The following is a 24,143-nucleotide window of genomic DNA, read 5'->3' on the forward strand; positions in this document are numbered from 1 at the left end:
GGCAGCCTGGGCCAGGGCCTGACAGCCCTTTCAGGGAAGAAATTTTTCCTAATACCCAACCTAACCCTGCCCTGGCGCAGCTTGAGGCCGTTCCCTCTCGTCCCATCGCTTGTTCCTGGGGAGAAGAGACCGACCCCCCCCGGCTCCAGCCTCCTTTCAGGCCGTTGCAGAGAGCGATGAGGGCTCCCCTCAGCCTCCTCTTCTCCAGGCTGAGCCCCCCCAGCTCCCCCAGCCGCTCCTCCCCAGCCTTGGGCTCCAGCCCCTGCCCCAGCCTCGCTGCCCTGCTCTGGCCACGCTCCAGCCCCTCCATGGCCGCCTTGGGGTGAGGGGCCCAGCGCTGAGCACAGCATTCGAGGGGCGGCCTCACCAGTGCCCAGCACAGGGGCACCATCACCTCCCTGCTCCTGCTGGCCACACTGTTCCTGATACAAGCCAGGATGGCATTGGCCCTCTTGGCCACCTGGGCCATGTTGAGATCACCTCGGCCAAGCCCCGTGCCCTGGACAGGGCCGTCTGTCTCCGGATCAGGTCGCTCAAAGCCCCGTCCAGCCTCGCTTCTGGGGACGGGACAGGCACAGCCTCAGCCTCTCTGACGGAGGCACGGGACGGCCTGGGCGCGCCTCAGACGCGGCCCTGGGAGGGCGCCTCCCCCGCGGCGGCCGGGCCGCGGCCAGGTGCGGGCGGGGGATGCGGGGGGAGGCGGAGGCACCGGAGCGGGGGGGGCGGGGAAACCGCCGCTGGCGCGCGGCGGGCGGGCGATCCCGCAGCGCCCCCTGGCGGCCGCGCCTGGTGCCGCGAGCCGCGCAGGCGCCTGGAGGCCGGTGGGCGTTGTCCGCGGCCGGCGGAAGCGGAAGTTGGCGGGACCGGAAGCGGACGGCGGCGACGTGGAGGCGAGCGGGCCGGGCCGCCGCTATGGAGGGGCTCTACCACCAGACCAACAAGTGCGTGAGGCGACGCGGGGCGAGGGGCTGTAACCGGCCTAACCGCCGAGGGAAGCCCGGGGGGGTCGGGCGCGGCCGCAGCGGTCTGCCTGAGGGGGCGCGGGGGAAGAGTTTGAGGGCGGAACCCCTGCCTGCGGCCCAGCGCCCTTTAAAAGCTTTTCTGTCATGCAAATCCTCATCTTCCGACCCGGAGCCTTGCCGTGAGGGCTGTGTTTCAGTCGCGGAAGGAAGCAAAAGCCTGTCCCTCCCGGCTGGCCGTGTGTCTGTCCGGAGTCCCAGCCTGCTCTTAGCCACGTCAGGCCGAAAGCAGGCAAAGCCCGCTCGCCTCGGGATTTTAAAGCGCAGGATTGCAAGTATTCACTGAAAACAAGGGATTCTGCGTTACCAGATGTTCATACATTTAAGGCATACTAATTTAGTAGGATTTTTATGGCAGCGGGGGATCGTGATCGCTAGCAGGTAGCATTTAAACTGCCTCAGGAAACGTGTGGCTCCTTCATGATATAAAGCACTGCTTCACAGATAATGCTAGTCTGGTGAGGTAGAAGTGGTATGAAAATTGCAAAATAAGGGGAAGAAAATCTTGCAGCTCTTTGTGATGTGGGAAAGAGCCAAAGGAAACAGTTAATCCAAAGAGTTCAGCTTTCAGTGGTAATGGGTTTCTGTGTTGAGCTCTGTTGAAGGAGATGGTGTGGTAAGTAAGAGAGTTTCATTAAATAATGATACAGAGTGACCCTGCAGGGAAGAGCAGGAAATCCTGCTGTTGATCTAGAAATGCATACCCATAATAGTAACTTATCGATAAGGGGAATAGCCTTGTCTTGTGCCCATTTCCATATTGCCTCATCCTGTGATCGCAGGATGGTTTGGGTCGGAGGGGACCTTGACAGATCACCCAGTCCAACCCCGGCCAGGGGCAGGGACATCTCTCACCGGATCAGGTTGTTCAAAGCCCCGTCCAACCTGGCCTTGGACACTTCCAGGGATGCAGCAGCCACAGCTTCTCTGGGCATCGTAGTCACTGAGCTGTGTTTTTGTTGTAGGTTGTTGTCAGTCTGGAGATACTCTGAATCTTTAAACTCTCTTCCCAGCTTTTCCCCAGACTGACTGTGTTTCCTGTCATGGGAAGCGTCCTGGTGAGCGTAAAGTAGTTTGTCTGATCCAGTGGCACACGATCTGATTTGGCTCCTACACCTGGGTTTCTAAACAGGCATTTTAAGAGCAATGCGAGTCTCGAGCTGTCTGGGGCATCCTAGAGGAACTGATTGAAAACAAAACAGTAGAACAAGTGTGGGTTGCAAGATACTGGATATTGAGTTGGTTCTCTAGTTATTTCCAAGTAATACAGTACTTATGACGTACTCGGTTATCTCTTTAGCAGTGCAGTGTCATGATTTGGAAGGTAGCCCTCATAGTTACTTAAAGATCTCATATAACAACTGAAGAGTAAATATTTTATTACTCTGTAGGGTTAGTTGGTTTCAGAGGTCTGGCTTTATAAACATTTGTGCTGTAGTTATCAAACGGTACATGTACCAGAAAAAGAGTCACTAATGTGACCAAAATTATGATCTCTTAAATATTTTTTGAAAAAGGTCATGATATTTTTGTAACTTTTAAAGTGCATTTCTTAAAGTCCGAATCCCAGCTGCTATGAGATTGTTCACACCCAGTATGGCCAAAGGTCCATCTGTCCCAGCGTATGTTCAGCATTGTCTAACTGCAGATCTCTAGGACAGACAGTAAGAAGTGGGCAAACATGTGATACTTTCGTTGAATATTGTCCCAACTGCCCAGAAATTGGAGGCTTGGGGGCTTCTTGAAACAGAGAAACTCAACAACCCCATCAGTGTTTGTTTGGTTTTTTTTTTGTTTGGCAGTGCCTGTCCAGCATCAGGAGTTCCTTCTCTTCAGTTTTAAGCTATCTTTTCATTTCATTTGATGCCTCTGTAATTCATATGTTGTAAGAGACAGTGAAAGTCATTCCTTATTCACCTTCTCCTGTGCCATTTATGCTCTAGGACATCTCCCTGTTATCATCTCCAGTCCAGATTGAACAACTTTTTCCTGTATAAAAGCTGTTCTGTGCTTTTCATAACCTTCCTTGTCCTCCTCTGAACCTTTGCCAGTGCTTCTGTTTTCCTTTTGAGAGGGGAGGCACAAAACCTGTGTTGAATGTTGAAGATGTATACTACCCATTTATGCAGCGACATAGATGTATGGCGTCTCATCGGCGCTCTTTACTTTAGTGGCGTACACAGGTAGTATTTCACTGCAGATCTATTATTAAGGTCTCTCTTGTACCTACTCTCCTCCCAGTCAGATCTTCCCTCTGCTGTGCTCACCGCTTGTGAGTTCCTAGTGTGAGCCTGAAACCTTGTCTTCGTGGTTGTCTAGGAGAAGGTGGATCTTAATGGCTTTCCTACTGGCAGGTGTGTGGCACAGGGGAGAGCCCCAGTTCAGGTTATAAATATGAAAAGGGAGCTAGAACTGGATTGGAAATCTCTGAAGAAAAAAAAGCCCTTTCACCTTGACTTTTATTTTTAAACTGAAAGTTATTCTGTAGATGTACATTAAGTGAAAGCACAGCTTTCTTCATACCGAAGAACTGGGCTGGTTATCTGTGTTCAGTTGTGGCCTGTCTGCACTGAATACCATGTAGCTGATTCCTATTCTGTTCTAAAAAGTACTTTTAAGTAAAAGAAGCTGCAAATTGAGGTACTGAAAAATGATTTGATTTTATAGCTGTTAACTGACTTCTGTTAATTTACTCTTTGTCTTTCGATAGGCAAGTCCATGAGGTCCAGTCTTACATGGGGCGCCTGGAGACTTCCGACAAAGAGTCAGTACACTGTAAGTAATTAATTAGTGAGAAAAGTCCCACTCCAGTACTGATTTGATTTAGCTTGCATCTTTAACCTTGCATGCTTTATTGCTGTATTTACAATCATTATTGGAACAAATTTGTCTCTTCAGTCATTGTGATCAACTGGTGAGACACATCACCAATTTGGAATGCATTAAAATTAGTTTGACTGTTTGACTTCAGTAAGGTCATGTTTTGTATGAAGGACAGAACAAGAATTTACTTCAAATCATCTTCCTATTGTAATTCTTTAATTGACAAATAGTGCTTACTGTGGATGCTTCTACAATGTCTTGATATGGGAATGCCAGATATTTTTTGGTGCTGTTCGATTTTGGAGCTCATTGTCAGGGTATGCTGTAGAGGCCTTCAACATAAACAGGTTAAAAAAGCCCACACTGATGCATTCGTGGAGGTGTAACAAACACATTGAGGTGGACAGAACTGCAAATTCAGGGCATCACTGGGCTCGTTTGTTAAAAGCTCAAAAGCTGAGAAATGTCACTGTATACCTGTCCTGTTATCTTGCTGTTCTTTAAGCATCCACTAATTGGCAGTATTCTCCAAAAGATGCTTAGTCTAGTTTCTAGGGAAAATGCCATGGTTTGGTGTGCAAGAATTTAAGCAGGATGATTCTGATAGTTCCTGTTGCATCAGAGTCAGAACCTGTAATTCCATCTGCTTATGAGAAATATGTAGAACAGCCTGGTCTGAAATTGCTTCAGTAAGTTTGGACTATAGCCCTGTGCTAATGAAATGACTGTAATAAAATAATATGACGTGTTGTGGCAGGACTTTTTACCCCAGTGCAGAGTTGGCAAATGTATTTTGGACCTGTGTTTGAAGCCTTTAATTTTTGTACGAGTAATTGCTAATGGGCCTCATCAGAAACTTCTGAAGTGAAAGCACACTGCATTGACGGGATACATTTATGCGCATGTTGACTGACTTCTCTTGCCCTAAATATACTTGTGAAGCATGACTTTGCTGTAGAAAGGGCTGTGATAACTTTTTCTATCAAAAAATAATGACTTGTCTACTGGTTTTGGGTTTTGTGGTGGTTGTACTACTCCTAGTACAATGCCAGGCTTCCTGGACCGCTGTTCACTGGATGTGATTTTGGAGGCCCTTAAAAATTAACCTAATTTGCCATCTTGCCTCTGCTACCTGAGACCATTTCCAGAGACAGGATTATGCACCATCTTACATGGTCAATAAATGAACGTACCGGGGTTTTTTATATATATATAAATATATATAAAAAAGATACAGATATTTGCTCTAGATATTAGTGCATATTTCAGAATTTATGGGGAAAAGCCTTATCTTTTGGCTGAAGAGTGGGAATAAGAGCCAGGAAATCGAACTTTCTGTTGCAGCTTTCCTTTTCCAACTTTGGGCAAATAATCCCTTCTTGCTCAGAAAAGCATAAAATGACCAAGAAAGTATGGCTATTGTTTGGACTAGCAAAAGCTGATGTAATTGTCTGTCTGCTCTCCTGGTTGCTTTTTTGTTAAGTTTAGCTGTGCTAAATGATGGAGAGATGAATTAGGACAATTGGATTGATTTGTGTCTGTGTGTGTGAGTTAGTTACTCTTTGATTGTGTGAGATCAAAGGGCAAAGAAAAGGGGTTGTACGTGCTGTTTGCTTTTCCAGGTTCTGCTGAATGCAATTTTCTGGGAACTCCTGAGATACCGTGGAGTAGTTAGCAGTTGGTTCATAACGCTTTTCTGTATGCTTCTTTAGTCTAAATGCACAATAAGAACAAATGGTGTCTGTACGATTTAGTGATTATTTTTATGCGGTGTGACCATGGCAGTCTGAGAGTTCAGGACTGTCCTCGTGGCTGCACAGCCACGACGGTGCTGCTGTCCTCTAATAATCCGTCTGCGGACGTGCTCTGGAGGGTGCGTACCTTCAGCCTTACAGCTTACCTTCTTTAAACACAAGAATGATTAATAGTGCTCCTGCCTTTCGCCCTTCTCTGCAGTTCTTTAAGTTGTGAAATGCTGGGTTGTGAAATGGTTAGAAAATGCCGTTGTCAAATGAGGAAGGGGGTTGTGGCTTGTACCGAGTTTTCTGTGCGATGACTGCAGGAACTGAAAGCATGTGGCTTTTTCCCCAGCTGTATCAGTTTCCCACCTCATTAAAGCACATGAGTTTGCATTGTGCACTATTGCCCCTCTGCTACTTCTGCCCAGATTATCAGAAGCAATTGCAACGTAGATGATTACGGAGGCAATTATTTTGTGGCCTTGTTTTCCCACTTGCAAGGGCTTCAGCCCTGTTTTGTCTTTCTGAGCTGTTTGTCCAGTCTGCTAATTCCTGTCAACTCTGAATCCTTCCCATGCTCTCTCAATCTCCCCTGTTACAGGTATGGATGATGTACATTAACTCTGTGGTAACAGTTTTTGGAGGTTTAAATTGCCATTGTTGTGAGAATCATCTTGGCTGGTGTTAATGCTGCTGAGCTTTTACCTTCACTCAGATTGCAGTTCTTCAAATGAAATCACATTTTTATTTCCTTGCAGTAGTAGAAAATGAGATTCAGGCAAGAATAGACAATATATTCAGCAACTTGGAGCGTCTGGAAATCCTGTCCAGCAAAGAACCTCCCAATAAGCGACAGAATGCTAAACTGTAAGTTCACCTTCTTTGCTATGATAGTGTAGTGTAGTCTTTGTAATTATTTTCATTAAATTGATTGAAGCCCTTTGCCTTTTGAGTTGAGTGAAACCTTTACAGTTTGCATAACTTATGTCTGTGCTCTACAGTAGCAAAATTGAGGCACAGAGGCGAAATCACTTCCCTGCATTTAACCACAGACTGGTGATGGAACTGGATTCATGGCTCTGTTCTGAGATGAGCAGAATGTGGCACTTCGGTGCTTAAAAATATTTCTGCTCTATATGGCATTTGCTTTTAACGGCATTTGTGGAGGTAAGGAGTAAACTTACTTCAGTTGCTGTCATTTTCTCTGGACCATTTTCCTAGCTGTTGGTGACTGAAATAAGGAGGTTTCTAAAGATAGAACTGGTTTGAGCAAGGAGGTTGGACCAGAGACCTCAAGACTTTCTGTTCTAATTTATTCTGTGACTCTACTACTAATGTTTAGTCCCAAAATGCCTTTGTAGATACTAGGGGTGGATTTCATGGCACCTCTGTTATAGAGTTCGGTGTCTGAAATAGTCATCTAGGCTTTCTTCATAGTCATCAAACATTTAGTCATAGACAATGGAGTTCTGGACATTATTTGTTTTAGCCCAATGGAGATGTTTCCTGTTTTGCTCACTGACTTCCAAACTCCTTTTAATAAAAACACAAACTTAAGAACATGGTGCTAATTAATGAAACTTGAAAGCTTAATCTTTTACGTGCATAAGGGTCATAAAATAGAAACTGTTCAAATCCTACCATCTTTCCAAATCTGTGTTAAATAAGGAATATATATATAACTCCTGAAGAGACTAGTCATGGGCGAGGATGTCCGAGACAGCTCAAGAATTCTGCTCCACATTCTGTCGTTTGCCTCCAGTTAAATAATCACCTGTTTAATAGAAAAACGAGGCACAGAAGACCTAAGTCTGGAATAGAAGCCTAACGTTGAACATCCTTTATCTTCTAGATAAGTGGAACTCATCATTCTTTATTATTCGTCACTGTTAATTTGTAAGGCTCCATTGTTCATTAAAAAGCACCAGAAAAGAATGGTATTTTTATCCCTGGGAATAAAATATCCCTTCCTGTTGTTGATTCTTCCTAGCCGAGTTGACCAGCTGAAGTATGATGTTCAGCATCTGCAGACAGCTCTGAGGAACTTTCAGCATCGCCGTTACATCCGGGAGCAGCAGGAGCGACAGCGAGAAGAGTTGCTTGCACGTACATTCACTACGAATGTAAATATTCTTTATTTTAGATCTTGGTGTTCTAGAAGCCATAGTCTTTCAGAGAAGTTTCAGGCAAGATGTAGGCATGAGTCTGTCAAATCCTGAGACTTGTAAAATGTCTGGCTTTCATACCCCCTGCTGTCAGTAGATGTCAGCAAGCTTTAATTTGTGCAAATATACATTGCAGAGCTGGGGAAAAAAACCCTTGCTTTTTACCTGTAAATGATTCAAAAGTTTTTAATGACAAGTATGTGTTTCTACCTGTTCTTGTTAATTTTTAGTTCCTGCACTGGGAAGTCCCCCCAGTGCAAATTCCTAGAGGAATTTTGCTCTGAATAGCGTAGGTTTGCTTTCAGATCTCACTTTTCTGTAACTCAAAAGGTAGTCTATTTTTTTTGTGTGTGTGTTTTTTTATTTTGCGGGGGGGTGTTTGTTTTTGGTTTTTTTTTTTGTTAAAGGCATATAACCTACCATTCATTTTTTGTGTTGTCATTCACTGTTAGGGCAAGGAAGAATGAATGTGAGCAGTCCTGTTTTCTTGAGATTTGGGAAGTTCGATGCACTTCTCAAAGCCTGACATAAAGATGACATCTAGCATTTTGTTGGTTATTTCAGAATTATAAACGAGACTCGAAAGGAACACCGACATTTGAAACCTGATTTGTTTTCAAAACACTGTGGTGTTCCTCTGCAAATGTGGAGAAATTTTCCTGTAGGAAAGCTTGTTGTGCAGAAATAAAACACATGTAAGTGGAACAGTTTTGAAGAGCAGTAGCAGGCTTGCAAATACAAAATAAATGGCGAGGGTTTTTTTTCCTCCTTTAGATGCTGAAAGGTGTCTCAAGATGAAAAAAAAAAAGCATGATTATTTTGTATTTCTTTTAACTCATTACAAAAATGTGCCTTTGAAAGTACAATATTCCTTTAATAGGAAAATGATGATTTATTTGTCAGTTATTGGCAGGTCTGTTTACACAGTTTCTATTTATAGACTACCCTATTCTATTAAATAGAAATGTCAGCTGAGCATGTAAGCATCCTGAATAAATCAGTTACATACATAACGGCTTTTGAAAGCTGTAGCAGTTCTGAACATTTTGCTTAATTCGAAGATAAATGTGGTCTTTGTCTTTAAAGCCTTCCCTTGTACCATTCTGGAGAAAACCACTAACAGCAAATGAAAAGTACGATGCCATCTAGTCTTCTTATGAGAAGGGTCAAAAATCTACTTCGATATTTTTCTTGCTGCCTTGTGGTGTGTAAAAAAAACAAAAACAAAAACAAACGAACCCTGCAAGCTTCTCATATAGGAAATGGAATCCCTGCTGATTTGAAGTTTTAATAAATATCTGAAATAATAGCCATTCAGATGCAAATCCACATGCTTCTGCTCTGCAGACTCATGTAAGACAAGACGCTTGTTTCAACCTTAGTGCTTTATTAACATTTGATCAAAGAATGTGTGCGCTTGCTGTCGTGGCTTCTTCATCCAGTAACTTTGATCCTGCAACTGCTAACAGCTCTGTCCTTTATTCTTCATTCTTTTACACCAAGCAGAACGCGCACCTAGGCAGTACATCACCTAGCACTGGACTGTAAATGTCATTCCCATATTCACTTTTTTTTTTTACAGTAATCACCAGAGTCTACTCAGAGCAAGTTTAGTATTGTTACATGTGTGTAACCTGCAGCTGAGTCAAATGTAGGGTATTAACCATCTTCTGCCCTAAATATGAATTCTGCATTTTAGTAGTTCTTGCCATTTTGAGTACATGGAAGCAGGTAAGCCAGTGTTTCCACACTTACCTCCTACCAATATCACGATTCCTGTTTGTAAAACAATGTGAGAGTGATGAGCTACTTTCGTGGCTCTCTCGGTGGAATGGTGTCCAGAGAAGATTAAACTGGAAGCCTTTGAAAGACAAAAGCGATCGCATCCTCTGATGTCTTGTGCAACCCAGGTTACAGAATTTTATCCCGTTATTTCCATTTCAAGATTCATAGTTTCTAGTGGAGCTAATGCATCTTTTCTGGAAAAATGTGGTTTGGTGTTTTTTTTTTTTTAGATAAGGCCTTTGGTGTTGAGCGAGTCAGACCTTCAGTGAGCCAGGTTCATGTCCGTCTGCCCTCACCATCAGAAATTTGCACCATGTTGTAAATAGGAATTGATAGAATGTCATCTCCCAGGCACTGTGTTTTGCAGGCCTTTTGTCGCTTAGAAATGTGATATTAAATCTTTCAAAAGTCTTGCAATGATCAAATGAATCCCTGTTAAACACTTTCTGTTAGTTTTGATGTTCTCTCTTGTAATACCCTTTCCTACCTATATCATAAACTGAGATTATAAAAACCTCTCCACTTTCAATCTGACTTTTTATCCTTTGAGATCTAATTGCAGTTGAACAGCTGATCAGCTCTGCCTTTCGGCTTGTTTCCTGTAGCCTTCTCTAAATTACTTTTTTCACTCAAATATTAATGTTGTATTTAATATCCCTATGAAAAAAATGTTGAAAACTTAATCCTTGAAGTCCGGTCAAGTTTTTGCCACGTTGTTTCTGCATGTTCTTTTTCTGGATCTAACTATGTGTGGGCAGTGTGAGTGAGCAGGCAAGGTAACCAAGACCCTGCATTTCCCCTACAGGACTCTGACACCACCATACCGATCGACGAAACATTACAGTTTAATGAATCCCTCCAGAATGCCCATCGTGGCATGGATGATCTTATTGGCAGTGGGACCAACATCCTTCAGGGGCTGAGGGACCAGAGAGTGACATTAAAGGTGGGGGCACCATTTTTTACCAAAAAGACCCCACGTTTTTCTGCGTTTGTGATGACCAGGCTAAGTAAAATAAATACATGAGTTTGTTTCAGTGCGCTGCTTCAAGCTGAGAATGCTGGGAAAGGCCCAAACTCCATTTTAACTAAACGTGAAATCTTTACACTTTATCATCTTATTAGGAACGCCTTTAAGCTCTTTTTGTGGCTGGATGGCCTAGCAGTCTTCACCTGCACAGTAGTTAGCATCTGGAGTGCTGAATGTTATGTTTTGTTCCGTTATGGTTTTTTTGTTTGTTTGGTTGGTTGGGTTTTTTTTTTTGTTGTTCAGGTGAAGAATGGGAAGTAATGGCTAGCTCGCAGATAGACGTTGATTCAGATGAACATCACCCAGAGCAACCACAAAGCTGGCATAAAGTACTTGTGTTTAAGATTAGTAATAAAGATAATACTCTCCCAGGTCTAATCACCTCAACAATATTATCTTTGCCTGAATACTGTTAACGACAGCTGTATTTCTTCATGTCTCTTAAGAACAAATATTTGTCTTTTATTTTAAAGACCATTCAAAGTGGTGTTAAATTTTGAGCAAATAGCTCAAAGATACAAAAAGCTTTTTAATAAGAAGCCTGTGTTGGGGGAAAGCTGGATTTCTGAAAAATGTGGGACAATTCCTCTCTCTGTTGTATTCATCTGATGAGGATAACTATTGTTGTCTGTTTTGTGATATTGCTTTGTTTCGGGATGTATCTGCCAGAGGATTTAGGCATTTTTAACTGCTAACATAAATCCCTACATTGGGTCAGACGAATCGCACCTCAGGCTCCACTCGTTGTATAGGCTGGAGTTTCGCTGGCTGTACAGGCGGTCTTGCCAGCTTACAGATACCTGACCGTACGCACCTATGGCGCTCACCCTTACAGTGCATAGACATTCTGCTGGAGCAGCTTCTAGTACCTGTGGTACCCATTTCCGAGGAGTTACCGGAGCTGGGTGTCTTCGCAGGGCAGAGTTGCTAGGTGCTCGTTTGAATCCTAATGTCTGTTGCAATTCACAAGCCAGGTAGTTCCTATCCTCATCACAGAGGTCCAGGCTAGCTCGTATTCCCAAAGCGCTGGACAGGGCCGCGGGGTGTACCAGCAGAGGACATTTGTCCCCTGCGTTTAGCACTGGATAGCTTTGGTGGCTGATCGCATTGGCTTGGGGCATCCAGTCATTAAAGTGCCTGAGTGTAGCTGTGCTTCACACAGGGAGTTGAGTTGGTGATTCTGCAAGAAGGCGAGTCACTGATTCGAGGTAATCTCTGATGAGCGACTGAAGCACTTGGTTTCTGGAAGGTTCCTGCATACATCACAAGTCAGGAGAACTTAACCACGGTTGGCAAATACGATAAAGGAACACTTGCAGGACCTGCTGCCTCAAAAAGATTGAGAGGAAATACTATTTCTAGTTGTAGTCAATAGTCCCGTCTTGTTTCTTTTGCTAGTTAGTCGCAGTAACGTGCCTGGATTCCTATTAGGTCATGATGGCCCTTCTGCAAATGTAAGCGTGCCTTGCCTCAGCTGCCAACTTGAGGCAAGTCCAGGATACTTCAGGTCAGGACTGCAATAGTGAAGTTGTTCATGTGCCCACTGCTACTGATAGTCTGTAATTTCAGGAGTGTCATGTTCATATGTTTTCAGGGAGTACTTCTTCTCACTCACAGATGAGGAAATACCTGTTCATATTCCTTTCCCCCGTCAGCTTAGCTTTTCTGACACTATCAAAGACGTTGCACGTTTACAAATCTGGCAGAAGCAGCTACCATAGAGACAGCTTATCGCGATAAATGGGTTAATTTGGAAGCATGGTAATCTATGTAGCTTCTGGGGTATTGGATATAAATAGACAGGTATGAACCCAGTGTTCCCAAATTGCTGCAAGGCTTTAACAGTCATTCTATTCATAGAATCACAGAATCGTCAAGGTTGGAAAAGACCCTTAAGATCATCGAGTCCAACCGTTAACCTAGCACTGCCAAGTCCATCTATACCATGTCCTCGAGCACCGCATCTATCCGTTCTTTAAATACCTCCAGGGATGGAGACTCAACCACTGCCCTGGGCAGCCTGTGCCAATGCTTGACCACCCTCTCGGTGAAGAAGTTTTTCCTAATGTCTAACCTAAACCTCCCCTGGCGCAGCTTGAGGCCGTTTCCTCTCGTCCTGTCACTCGTTACTAGGGAGAAGAGACCGACCCCCACCTCGCTACAACCTCCTTTCAGGTAGTTGTAGAGAGCAATAAGGTCTCCCCTCAGCCTCCTCTTCTCCAGACTAAACAACCCCAGTTCCCTCAGCCGCTCCTCATAAGACTTGTGCTCCAGACCCTTCACCAGCTTCGTTGCCCTCCTCTGGCCACGCTCCAGCACCTCGATGTCCTTCTTGGGGTGAGGGGCCAAAACTGAACACAGGACTCGAGGTGCGGCCTCACCAGTGCCGAGTACAGGGTCACTATCACCTCCCTGCTCCTGCTGGTCACACTGTTCCTGATACAAGCCAGGATGCCACTGGCCCTCTTGGCTACCTGAGCACACTGCTGGCTCATGTTCAGCTGGCTGTCAACCAGTTCCACTGGTCCATGGACCGCAAGAATCAAAATGTCTTCACTTTCCTATTGTTTGCTTTCATTTTAAAGCTTCATTTTTTATTTCTCTTCCCCAAGCAAGGTTTTCTTTTGTTCCAAAGTACTGTGAAAAGATTGCTCCAGAGACAGAACTTGAAAGCGTAGTATGCAGGGGTTTAATGTGAGGTGTATGAAATGAAGGTGAAAAATGTGATTAGGTTTTACTAGCAGAGAGAGAACCTGCTTTCAGCAAAGGGCCTGAATGCCTACACAGCTTTCTACAGAAGAAACTGATTACCTAATTTGGTGTTGCAAATCTGTGTATTTTATGGGTTGAGAAACTGTGCCTGTATGTCTAATATAGTTGATATAAATTCTGTCCTGAGAGGGCTTTTCTGATCTTGAGTCGGGTTGATATTCAAAACAGTTCCCAAATTTCACCTTTTTATTCTTTTGAGACCAAAGATACAGTGGACTGTTGAGAACAGAAACTAGAGAGTTTTTATTTTAAAGTGTGGTAGTGGAGCATTGTGATGGGAATCTGTGCTATTGACCTTGCTCAGAGAAGAAATGACTTAAGTCTGAACAGCTTTCTGAAGCAGGGTGTTCTGTTAAGGACCTGGACCCAGAAGTCGGTTTGAGAGACGAGGTCCGTTACCATCACCATGATGTGACAAGGCTACCCTCTAGCAGCACCCACCTTTGTGCACACGTAGGTGCGGTGGAGGTTGCTCCTGGCCAGGGTCTGACTGCGCGCTGTGAGCTGAGCTGCGGGGCTCGGTGCAGCATCCCTGCCTGCCCATCGCTATGCTACCCGCTTGTCTAGCTTGTCTAAAAAGGGGCTTCTCGCCTACGTGTACCATCGTGACACTGCAGTTCCCTCCCTTCTTCCCAGAGGGGATGACATCCTGCTCTGAACGGTGCCCAGAGTACATCTACGTGCCTGGATTTCTTACAGTCTCCTTTGACCGTTGCCCTGAGATAAAGCAGGCGTATTTCTGCTGCACTGCAGCAGTGGCCCCGGCTCGTCTCCTGGTACCTCCAGTTCTGCGGCTCGCTGTGTTTCTGTTATGTGCTTCCTGCTGATGTGGTAGCTGGTGGGATCCACACTCTTAATAACACCAACTGCTTCAGCAGTGAAACAAAACTGAGGCGTGGGCCTGCCTGCAGTGCACCTGCTAGCAGTCTCTGTTCAGTGGGGGCCAGACTTTTTAGTAGGGCCTGTAGCGATAGGACAGGGGGTGATGGTTTTAAACTAAAAGAAGGTAGATTCAGACTAGATACAAGGAAGAAATTTTTTAGGATGAGGGTGGTGAAACACTGGCCCAGGTTGCCCAGAGAGGTGGTAGATGCCCCATCCCTGGAAACATTCAAGGCCAGGTAGGACGGGGCTCTGAGCAGCCTGATCTGGTTGAAGATGTCCCTGCCCATGGCAGGGGGGTTGAACTGGATGACCTTTAAAGGTCCCTTCCAACCCAACCTATTCTATGTTTCAGTGCTTTTCTCCAGAAGGATTTCTTGAAATTGCATTAATTACCCTTTTGTGTGCCTTTTCATTGCACTCAACCATTAGCCTTACAAGTTTCTGGACTTCCTTTTCAATCTCTTGTTGGTATGAGCTGTACTTCAGCAGGAGGGAAGTTCTGCAAGAAAGGCAATTAATGAGTCTCATCATCATATTTCCAGGGTCCTGTGGCCATTTCTTCTTAAACTATAGGAACTGTTGGCCGATGGCAAGTTCCATCGATGAGACTTCAGCACTTGCCACCCATGATGAAATTCTTGGACTCTGGAATAAGAGGTGTTGGACCATGAGGTTAATTGTTTCTTTGCTGTCTTTTTATTCTTAGGGTACTCACAAGAAGATCCTGGATGTTGCCAACATGTTGGGTTTATCCAATACAGTAATGCGGCTGATTGAGAAGCGAGCTTTTCAAGATAAATACTTCATGATTGGGGGAATGATTTTGACTTGTGTAATTATGTTCCTCGTCGTGCAGTATCTGACATGAGCTACGGAACTATGGCCAGAGGAGATCGTCTTCTGGAGCAAGACGGACTGTTCTCCAAACTGTACTTTCCTCTGAGTGCTGCTTTGGATGAGCCCCTCCTGTGAACTTCAGAGTTTACAAATCACGCTCAGACACGTCGTGTGGAAAGCACGTAGGGAAACAAATTTCTGTGGGGACGCTGTAGTTAAGAATGGCCCTATAAAAATCTCCCTAGCCTTTACTGTTCTCACCTTCTTGTCTGCAAGTTTAAGAATCTTGGTTAAATAGGAAGCAGAAGTGAAAATTTTGCCCGGCTGTATCGCAAGGTAGGAGTGTCCTTTTGGGTAGATAGGGATAAGAGGATGCAAAGGCAGAGCATAAGATGTAGTGAGCTAGAAGTGACCCTGATCACTGTATTTTGCAATGAAAGAATGCCACTGAGGAGAATTTCACATTGTGGGCACGCTCCTGCGGAGTAAGTGTGCAAAAAGAGGTGGGAAGTGCCTCTGCAAACTCACCATTTTGCTTGGAGGAAGAAGGATTTGCGGGGAAGGGTCTTAAAGCACGGTTATAACCTCAGCAAACTTTTTTGTTTACGCATACAGTATTAACCAGCACAAATCTTCCTGTTTTAGGCTGAAATGCTTCTCATCCGAGGTATGTTTTGGTACCTTTTTATGCCCCGCTGCTTCCCAGTGGAAGCTGAACGCTGTAGTCCTGCCTGCTTTCAGTCAGGTGCGCATCAGGCTTGTGTCATCTCACTGTGCCTCGTACCAAATCCAGCCTCCGAAAACTCTTGAGACTGACATTTTTCATGCTAGTGCACATCACATTTGGGTGAGTTGTATTCATTTTCTGAGGTGGCTGGTTGGGGTTTTGTGCTCTGTAGCTGGTATTTTTTGAATCAATGAAGCCGGCACGTCCTCGCCGCGCTCAAATTCAGATTTGTGATTACGTTTGTAGAACTGGAATGGGCACGCTCTGCTGTGCTTTACATTCAGTAACGGGGGGATCAGGGCAACAGACCTTTCGCTTAAATCAGTTGTCAGAAGAGTTTCCTGAAGTTACGTGCCTTGGGATGGTAAACATCCCTCATCCTTGGGAAGGGTGTTCTTTGCGTTATCCTTTGTACCCACAAAATTACTGTGAAAGACATTCTCATACTGATCATCTCACCGAGATGACAGCCAGCTTAGACCTGTCTCCTTGGTTGTAGATATCTATCCACATTTAAACATTCGCGGTTATGAAATGCCTCATTGTTTAAAGACGGTAATCCTTTCCCTACAGACCGTGGGGGCTCTGTTCGAGTGGCCGTCCTGAGCTTTTGGGCATCCTCCATTTCAGTCAGCCTTCAGATACATTCCATCCCGGTTTGTGTGCAAGTCTGCAGCATTTCCACATGTCTGACGGTGGCACAGAAGTGTCGTATTCCGATGATGTGGCATAATGCTGGAAATGCCTTCATTTTTTTCTGTCTGGAATGGTTGTGGGTCTTTTAATTAGTAACAGATTACAAGCTCTGCATCCTATCTTTGCAGCAGTAAGCTTTGCTTTTATGTCGCCTGTTGCAAACTTGGAGAAATGGTGAATTTCAGTGAATACAGGCAAGTGAAACAGGCTTTAGCCGTGCTTGGTTACAGCTGCATAACTCAAGTATTGACCGACCCGTGCGCCGTGGCATAGCTTGGCGGCCCAGGTGAGAGCACCCAGGGCAAGGGACGAGCCAGCAGTCGAGCGCCAGCTGGCCGCACCGCGGAGACGCGTGGAGGCCAGGGTGCCCTCAGGGCCTAGGTGATCCCGTCGGATGGTTCAGCAGAAGAAAGCAGGAAAGCCTCCACGCTTGTTGAATATCCTGCGTGCTGCGTGCCTTCTGGCTCTCTGTTTTGTGCTTCTCTGTGCGTTTGATGCTTCTCAAGTGTTTTGTGCTCTTCGTGTTCCTCAGTCGGCTAGGCTTTCCCAAGGAAACACCTCAGCAGGCCAAGTACGGAATTGGTTTTCATTTGAGCCTATGGGACTAGGGAATTCAAAGGGGAAGTTTGCAGTGATAGATCATCTGTCTTACTGTATCTTTAACCTAAATCTTAAATCGAAATTTACCTTTAATTTATTTTAAATATGAAATTTGATAGATTTAGCATACTACGCACTGGCGAGATCATCTTCTATGAGCTCAGTTGGGCGCCTTGCGAGGGATCCCTGGCAGATCTTCTTCTGTTCCAATAAACTGGTCTGATTCCACCTTGATTTTACGATGTTACGATTTAGTGTTTAAAGGATGTCATTTGACGGTGTTTAAAGTTTATATAGTTGTCACCCAGTGTAGCAGGATTTGCCTTACACCAGGGTGGGACTCTAGCCAATTTGTTTCCTTTTTTGGCTTGCGGTAGGAGCCATAAAATAATTGGAACTGGATTTTTTTTCTGTTTTTGAGTCTAGCTTGGCATTTTAATACGTGATTCTCTGTTCATTTATTTTGCCCTTTTAGAGTCTCCTTATGTAGGCTGATTTCCCTTTTGTAAGCAAAGTGTCCTTGCTGTTCACCGTGTCGAAAGGTGAGATGAGGGGCTTGAAGGAACCACGTAGGTAACTGGATTTGATGATGTGCAACTTCAAACAAAGTTGTACTACATGTTAAGTCCAAAACGATTCACAAGAGCATCTGTGCTATCTCCGACGGTTAGTGTAAATCCTGCAAAGCCTCTGTCGTTACCGTGTCACAGTGGGGGCACAGGTGGGAGCAAGATCCCTGCTAACGTGAAGAGACAGAGCTGAAACCCTGGTGGCTTCACACATGTTGCTGCTACAGCTCTCTGAAAAGTTTCCTTTCTTACTAAAGACTACGTTTCCTTCAACAGAGCTGTTTTCTGTGGCACAGCAAGCGGCCCAGCTGTTGGATGAACTGCTTTCTCACGCGAGGACGCTGTGGAAATTTACTTGCCCCTGGAAAAAAAACTTTTTACCAGTATTTTATACGTAAGGGGCAGGGGTGGGACATGATGTGATTCATGTGATGTGTTATGTGAATAAAGATTTTTCAGCCAAAATGAAGTTTTTTACCTCGACTAACATGTAAGGTGCCCAAAGACTTCAACAAGCTGGACAAATTCCAGTATTCTAAATATTGAGGCAGGTAAGGCAGAAGGCCACCTTGCCCACATGGGCGGCCCCCCCTGCCTGAGCTCAGATGTGCAAAGGAGGTTCACAGTGGAATCGGGGCTCAGCTACCCCAGAGGACAGGGAATCGATCCGGAATGGGTAGACAATACTGAAGGGTCAAAGCCAAAGCTCAGCTGGCACTGCAACGAGTGAGGGGTAAGAAGGGCTCCTATAAGTGCATTGGTAGCAAAAGGAACCAGAGCCACCAGCCAAAGGGAAGGGGACGCTACAGGAGGCACCTGGGTGACACTACAGGAGGTATCTGTCTGGTGGAAAAGGACCTGGGGGTGTTGGTCGACAGCCGCTGAACATGAGCCAGCAGTGTGCTCAGGTGGCCAAGGGGGCCAATGCCATCCTGGCTTGTATCAGGAATAGCGTGGCCAGCAGGAGCAGGGAGGTGATGGTGCCCCTGTGCTGGGCACTGGTGAGGCCGCCCCTCGAATGCTGTGCTCAGCGCTGGGCCCCTCACCCCAAGGCGGCCATGGAGGGGCTGGAGCGTGGCCAGAGCAGGGCAGCGAGGCTGGGGCAGGGGCTGGAGCCCAAGGCTGGGGAGGAGCGGCTGGGGGAGCTGGGGGGGCTCAGCCTGGAGAAGAGGAGGCTGAGGGGAGCCCTCATCGCTCTCTGCAACGGCCTGAAAGGAGGCTGGAGCCGGGGGGGTCGGTCTCTTCTCCCCAGGAACAAGCGATGGGACGAGAGGGAACGGCCTCAAGCTGCGCCAGGGCAGGGTTAGGTCGGGTATTAGGAAAAACTTCTTCCCTGAAAGGGCTGTCAGGCCCTGGCCCAGGCTGCCCAGGGCAGGGGCTGAGTCCCCATCCCTGAAGGTATTTAAAGAACGGATAGATGTGGTGCTCGAGGACATGGGTTAGTGGTGGACTTGGCAGTGCTGGGTTAACGGTTGGACTCGATGATCTTAAGGGTCTTTTCCAACCTTAACGATTCTGTGATTGTATGATTCTATGCTTCTGTGACACTACAGGAGGCACCTGGATGACACTACAGGAGCTATCTGGGTCTTTCCTCCCGCAGCCTCCTCACCCTTTGCCCGTGCAGGAGGGCGCGTGGCGGCAGATGCCCCAGCTGAGGGGGAAGCAGTGCCAGAAGGGAGGGGACTGGCTCGCCGCGCTTCTGTGAAGGGAGGGAGCGTGGAGCCAGATGGAAACGCCCCGGGAGGCAGAAACCAGGAATGTCCTGCATATGGCGGGAGAAAGGGTGCACTGAGGAGAAAAGAGATGGGAAAGGTGGGGTGGATTTTCCCCCCAGTTCACTGAGAATGGATGGAGAGAGGGTTCTGCAGAGGAGAAGGCACCAGTGGGGAGAGGGTCGCAGGGGGGCTGTGGGGTGGCCCACTCTGCATCTTGCAGTAGGAAGCGGGTCCTGCTGCCCTGTGGGGTGGGACAGCGCGCGCTGGCTCCAGACCAGGCGCTCCCAGCGACGGCTCTCCCCACTGAGACTGGTGCTGGCACGGCACCCTTGTATGGCCCTGGAGGTGGTGGTGGCTCAGAAGGGTGGTGGAAATGGTGGTGGTCCTGGCTGGGTGGTGGGTCAGGAGTGCGGCGGCAGCTGGGGTGGAGGGGAGCTGGGGGCAGGTGGGAGCTGTGCTGTGGGGAAGCCATCCAGGACCTCAGCGAGCGCTGCCCGCTCCCTTTGGCGCTGGAGAGCAGCCAGACCTTCCTCTCTCCTGCCCGCGGCCTGCTACCGATGCAGGAGGTGGGGGCTGGAGCCCTGGTGTCCTGCTCAGCCTTCCTTCGGGGGTCTCGTCAAGGGCAGCAAAGGAAGAACTTGGCAGGCAAAATGTGGCTGTTTGTGTATTTAAAATGTGAGATCAAGGGGTGAGATGATCTTTCTCATACAATTATGTTTTGTTGTAACTGACATTCCCCACAGCTACAAAACAGTTGTTATTAAATCAGAAAATATCCAGCAAAGAATGCAAGAAGTTAAAAATTCATCCAGTGATGTAGGTATCAACCAGATACAGAGATGAGCTCAGCCTTTGGCAGTCTGCTGAGACAGGTCCTCACGGTTTATCTTCTCGGGTGGTCCCCTGAAGGACTTCAATATGATAAGCAGCAGCTCAAGCCTAGAAATAGGATTGTTGATCAGCTGTGTGCTTTAAGGCGTGACTGCATGTGTAGAAGAGATCTAGGAGGGTACACAACGGAGAGGTAAACGTTTTGAAACAGAGAGGCTGAGTGCAGTCAGTATTTTAGCAGTTAAAAGCAGACTGAAATTGTGGCTAACGTATGTACAGATTGGAGGGGGAGATAATAAGACATCATGGCTGGGTGGGAGAGAATTACGTTGGAAGGAAGACAGTAGAGATAAGTACTAGAGGATGTTTGTACTTGTCTACCAAAGCTTAATATGTATGCCTGTATTATGTATACTGTTTCCAAATGTTAACCCTATAATGCATGATTACAACGGATATTAAAAAACCAACACCTCCTTTAGCGTAAAACAAAAACAATGGTAACACAACCCGTGACTGTAGTAACGATACTGAACGCCTCAACTGTGGAAGAAAAATTTCTCTTTGTAAGACAATCCCAAGGTGATGGTATCATGGTTTCACGATAACACTGTCTCAATATAACGATTTCGGTAGTTGCTCTGCAGAGGGTGCTCCTGCCTCACTCTGTTTTGTCTTGCCCAAGGCCTGCGCACCCCCCGCCCCTCCCTCAGCCCAACTCCAGCTCTCCCAGCACCCAGCAAGCAGGAGCTGCTCCAGTCCCGGGTGGATTCTTGGCAGCAAGCGGCCCTCCTCCTCCCCAGGCAATCATTTGGCTCTTGTTCTTCTACCACTCTTGGGTATCTTTGCACCTGGATTTAGGAGGTGAAAAGCTAAGAGCAAAGGCAGGGGTAAAACAGGGACTGGGTACCAGAGAACAGTAAGCGATAGCAATGTTCTGGAAATGGGCAGTAGAAATGACAACTTGGCTGGGCTTCAGATGATACCAGACTCGCAAAATATAGGGCAGGTATATTGTCAGAGATGTCGGTTGTGGCGGACAGAGCAAAGGAGTGCTGCTGCCCTTGGCCATCGCGGTACCTCCAGAGTAACTCAGACCCTCATGGGCAGGGAGGAGGGCACGGCCGGGCTGGCCAGCGGCCGGTGGCAAGAGCTGTATGGAAATCCGCAGGGACTTGGCCTGCAGCCCCTGGATTCCCGCCTGGTTTGGCGGCAGGGCTCTGGGATGAGTGTGCAAGTGCCTGTCCACCTCTGGAGCCCAAGTGGCAGGGGCTAGCTGGGAGCACGGAGCAGGTGCTGCCTGCGATCCCAGCGGCTCACGGCAGCATTCCCAGGACAGGGACATCACAGCAGCAAGGATGGGACGTGATGGCCACGGTCCTTCCCACGCTGACCTGCGCACTCCGAGGACGACGAACAGCTGCCACGGGGCACCCAGACATCGGCAGGGCTGGGAGCTTTGTGTAGGAAGGTCCTTCCCGGACACGGGATAGGAGGCGAACGGGCTGTTTCAATCTACCTGCTCTGGAATGTGCACGTCAGACCTGCGTAAGGAGACATCTTGTCTGCATGGTTTGGCTAATGGTTAGAGAGAAATACGCTCAGCTCTGCAGCCGTGTGGGCAGCCCACACAGCCATTGCTGTGATTTTCAGCCTATCGCTGAGCAAGCACTCGTGAACGATCTCCGAGCTGAAACCATGCTTTTGGTTTTATGAGTTATAACCTGGACTAAAAGCCAGGAAAGGGGAAATGACTTCTTAAATGTGGTTTGGTTGTAAAATTGAGATCTGCCACCAGAACCTGATCTACCAGAAAAAGGCGACTTTGTGCTGCTCTCGCCCGCTGGAACCTGACACTCAGGAGCAGGAGGGGGGTCCCCGGGGAGTTACAGGAAACACTGCATGCAACTGATCAGCATAAGCCAGGCTGAACTGCTGCTGCGAAGCAGCAAGGCCGTAGTCCCTGGGGAGAGTCCCTGGACAGCCTGGTCCCCGCCACCCCCCAGCTCTTCTCCAGCCTTCCTGACCACAGCACAAAGGAGCTGGACGCTGAACTCCAAAGGCAAAACACTACCAGGAGCTTGTTCGCCTTCCAGGACAAGCGTGAAGGGGCATTTTTGCAGCTGGTGTTTCCTTGCCCTGCCAGGTAGATGTGTTCCCTTCTCTCTCTCCCACCTTCAGCACTTTATGTTTGCTTGCAAACACCCCCATCATGGAAAGTCTTCCGTATTCCCTTTCCCTCTTCCCTTTTGCACCGGGCAGGAGCCAATATAGCTCAGGACCCTGTATTTGTGTGTGATGATTAGGTTACACGAGTGACTAAGCAGGATTTAACTGATCAGATTCAAAGCTGCTTATTTGCAGTACCAAGGATCCCTGCCCCCATTGATGGGGGGACACCAGACAGTGCCCGTCTCCTGGATATTGGCTGGGAACAAACGCAACTACCCCAAATCCCCATGAGCTGAAGACAGCACTGAGGAAAGGAGGAAAGAGCACAGTGTGAACTGCTGGGGGAGGGCGAGGCAGGGGAGCGTGGCTCTCCAGGGCTATGCCACTGGATGTGAGCCATGCATATGGACACACTGCAGCCACGAGTGCGTCTCCGTGGGATTACAGGCACCTTGTGTTCATCTCTAGATCACAACAAAGGAACAGAAGGAGAAAGTGGTGCGGAACAGAAGGAGAAAGTGGTGCCACTGGCTGTGACCAGGGGATTGACCCTGAAAAGATGTCTGGCTGAAGGCAGAGCACCCGTCTTCTTCCCCCAAGACAGTGAAGTGAAAAATAAACGAATCTGTGCACAGGCTTGGCTCTGGCCATGCGAGTGGGGAGGAAAGGGACTTATCCCTTCCTCAGTGCTCTGGAACTGGTGGGAGGAGAGGGAAGGCTGGAGAAAGGACACTTCTTTCCTGGGCCAGTGGACTGCAGCTCTGCTGAGGGAAAGCACATACTGCATCCTGCAGAGGAGAACAGCAGGGACAGTGTGGGAAGTGGCAGAGGGCCCTGCTCATGGTGTCCCTGTTCCAGCTGCAGCCAGTGGCCAAGCAGAGAGGAGCTGGGCACCGCAGACCAGACCGCCAAGGTGTGGAAGAGGGTCTGACTTAGGAAAGATCTGGCAAGCAAGGGTCCCCACGGGGAACTGCAGGGAGCTGGCTGCGCTGACCAGGCCACAGCCCACGGGGAACACAGAGCCCACGAAGGGGAAGTGATCTGGTTCGCCCCCAATCCACGTAGGCCTGTGCACCTTGCTGTGCTCCAGCCCCAGTGGGGGACAGCAACAGCACAGGGGTGTCCTGCAGCGCAGGCTCAGCCCTACAGCAGGAGAAAGTCTGTGCAGAACCATACAGTGAGCCTCAGGGACAAAGCAGAGCACTAGACCTCTGTGGGTCCAGGAGCTGCACCAACAGCATGGGTGCACCTCATCACTGAGCAGAGCCACTGCACCTCTGTGGCTGGGTGCAAATCAGGGGTCAGGAGACCCATCAGACACCACGCAGGGCTGCGAGCACCAGGAGAAACAACAAGGAACTCCAGTGTGTCCAGGCTCTGCAACACAGAGGAATCTGTGCCTAAAGGTAAACGCTGCCTCCTCTCCTCCCTCCTGAGTCACCAGTGACAACTGCAGACACAACCATTTCTATCCCAAATTTCCATAGGCATTTCTAGTCAGACCAGTCCTATTGCTAGGCAGAAACGGCCCAGCAGGCAGGCTGCACCCATAGGAGTGCTCACAGAGTGAGCACAGGCACCACTGAGCTACCAAGAAGCTCAGGCTGGGGGAAGAGTCACCCAAGCGTGTGCTCAGAAACCCTCCCTGGCAGGCCAAAAGGGGCCGATATTTCCCCATCAGCCCATCATCCTTCATCCAACATCCCACCAGCTTCTCCTGGCAAGGGACACATCCAGCCTCTAGGGATAGGGGTGAAGGCTCCAGCACTGCAGAG

General features: G+C 47.5%; 1 protein-coding gene across 7 annotated transcripts; it reads left to right on the forward strand.

Annotated features, from left to right (window-relative positions):
* The first annotated feature begins 846 nt into the window (after positions 1–846).
* GOSR2 (golgi SNAP receptor complex member 2) lies at positions 847–18,112 on the forward strand. Of its 7 annotated transcripts, none has more exons than XR_015707515.1 (7): positions 847–941; positions 3,730–3,794; positions 6,340–6,448; positions 7,572–7,704; positions 10,337–10,477; positions 14,925–15,902; positions 16,356–18,112. XR_015707515.1 is itself a non-coding variant. In XM_009470426.2 (6 exons), the coding sequence occupies exons 1-6, from the start codon at positions 913–915 to the stop codon at positions 15,084–15,086; spliced, it is 639 nt and encodes a 212-aa protein (XP_009468701.1). In that variant the 5' UTR covers positions 847–912; the 3' UTR covers positions 15,087–18,112. The 7 variants fall into 7 exon arrangements, 3 of the variants coding, with proteins under 3 accessions (XP_009468701.1, XP_087626389.1, XP_087626391.1); XR_015707517.1 differs by having other exon boundaries at positions 17,924–18,112; XR_015707516.1 differs by having other exon boundaries at positions 14,925–15,237; positions 15,701–18,112.
* The last annotated feature ends 6,031 nt before the right edge of the window (positions 18,113–24,143 follow it).

The sequence above is a fragment of the Nipponia nippon genome, unplaced genomic scaffold, assembly GCF_047370975.1.
Source record: "Nipponia nippon isolate SJK-2023a ecotype South Korea unplaced genomic scaffold, ASM4737097v1 scaffold_32, whole genome shotgun sequence".
In the NCBI taxonomy this organism is placed as follows: Eukaryota; Metazoa; Chordata; class Aves; order Pelecaniformes; family Threskiornithidae; genus Nipponia; species Nipponia nippon.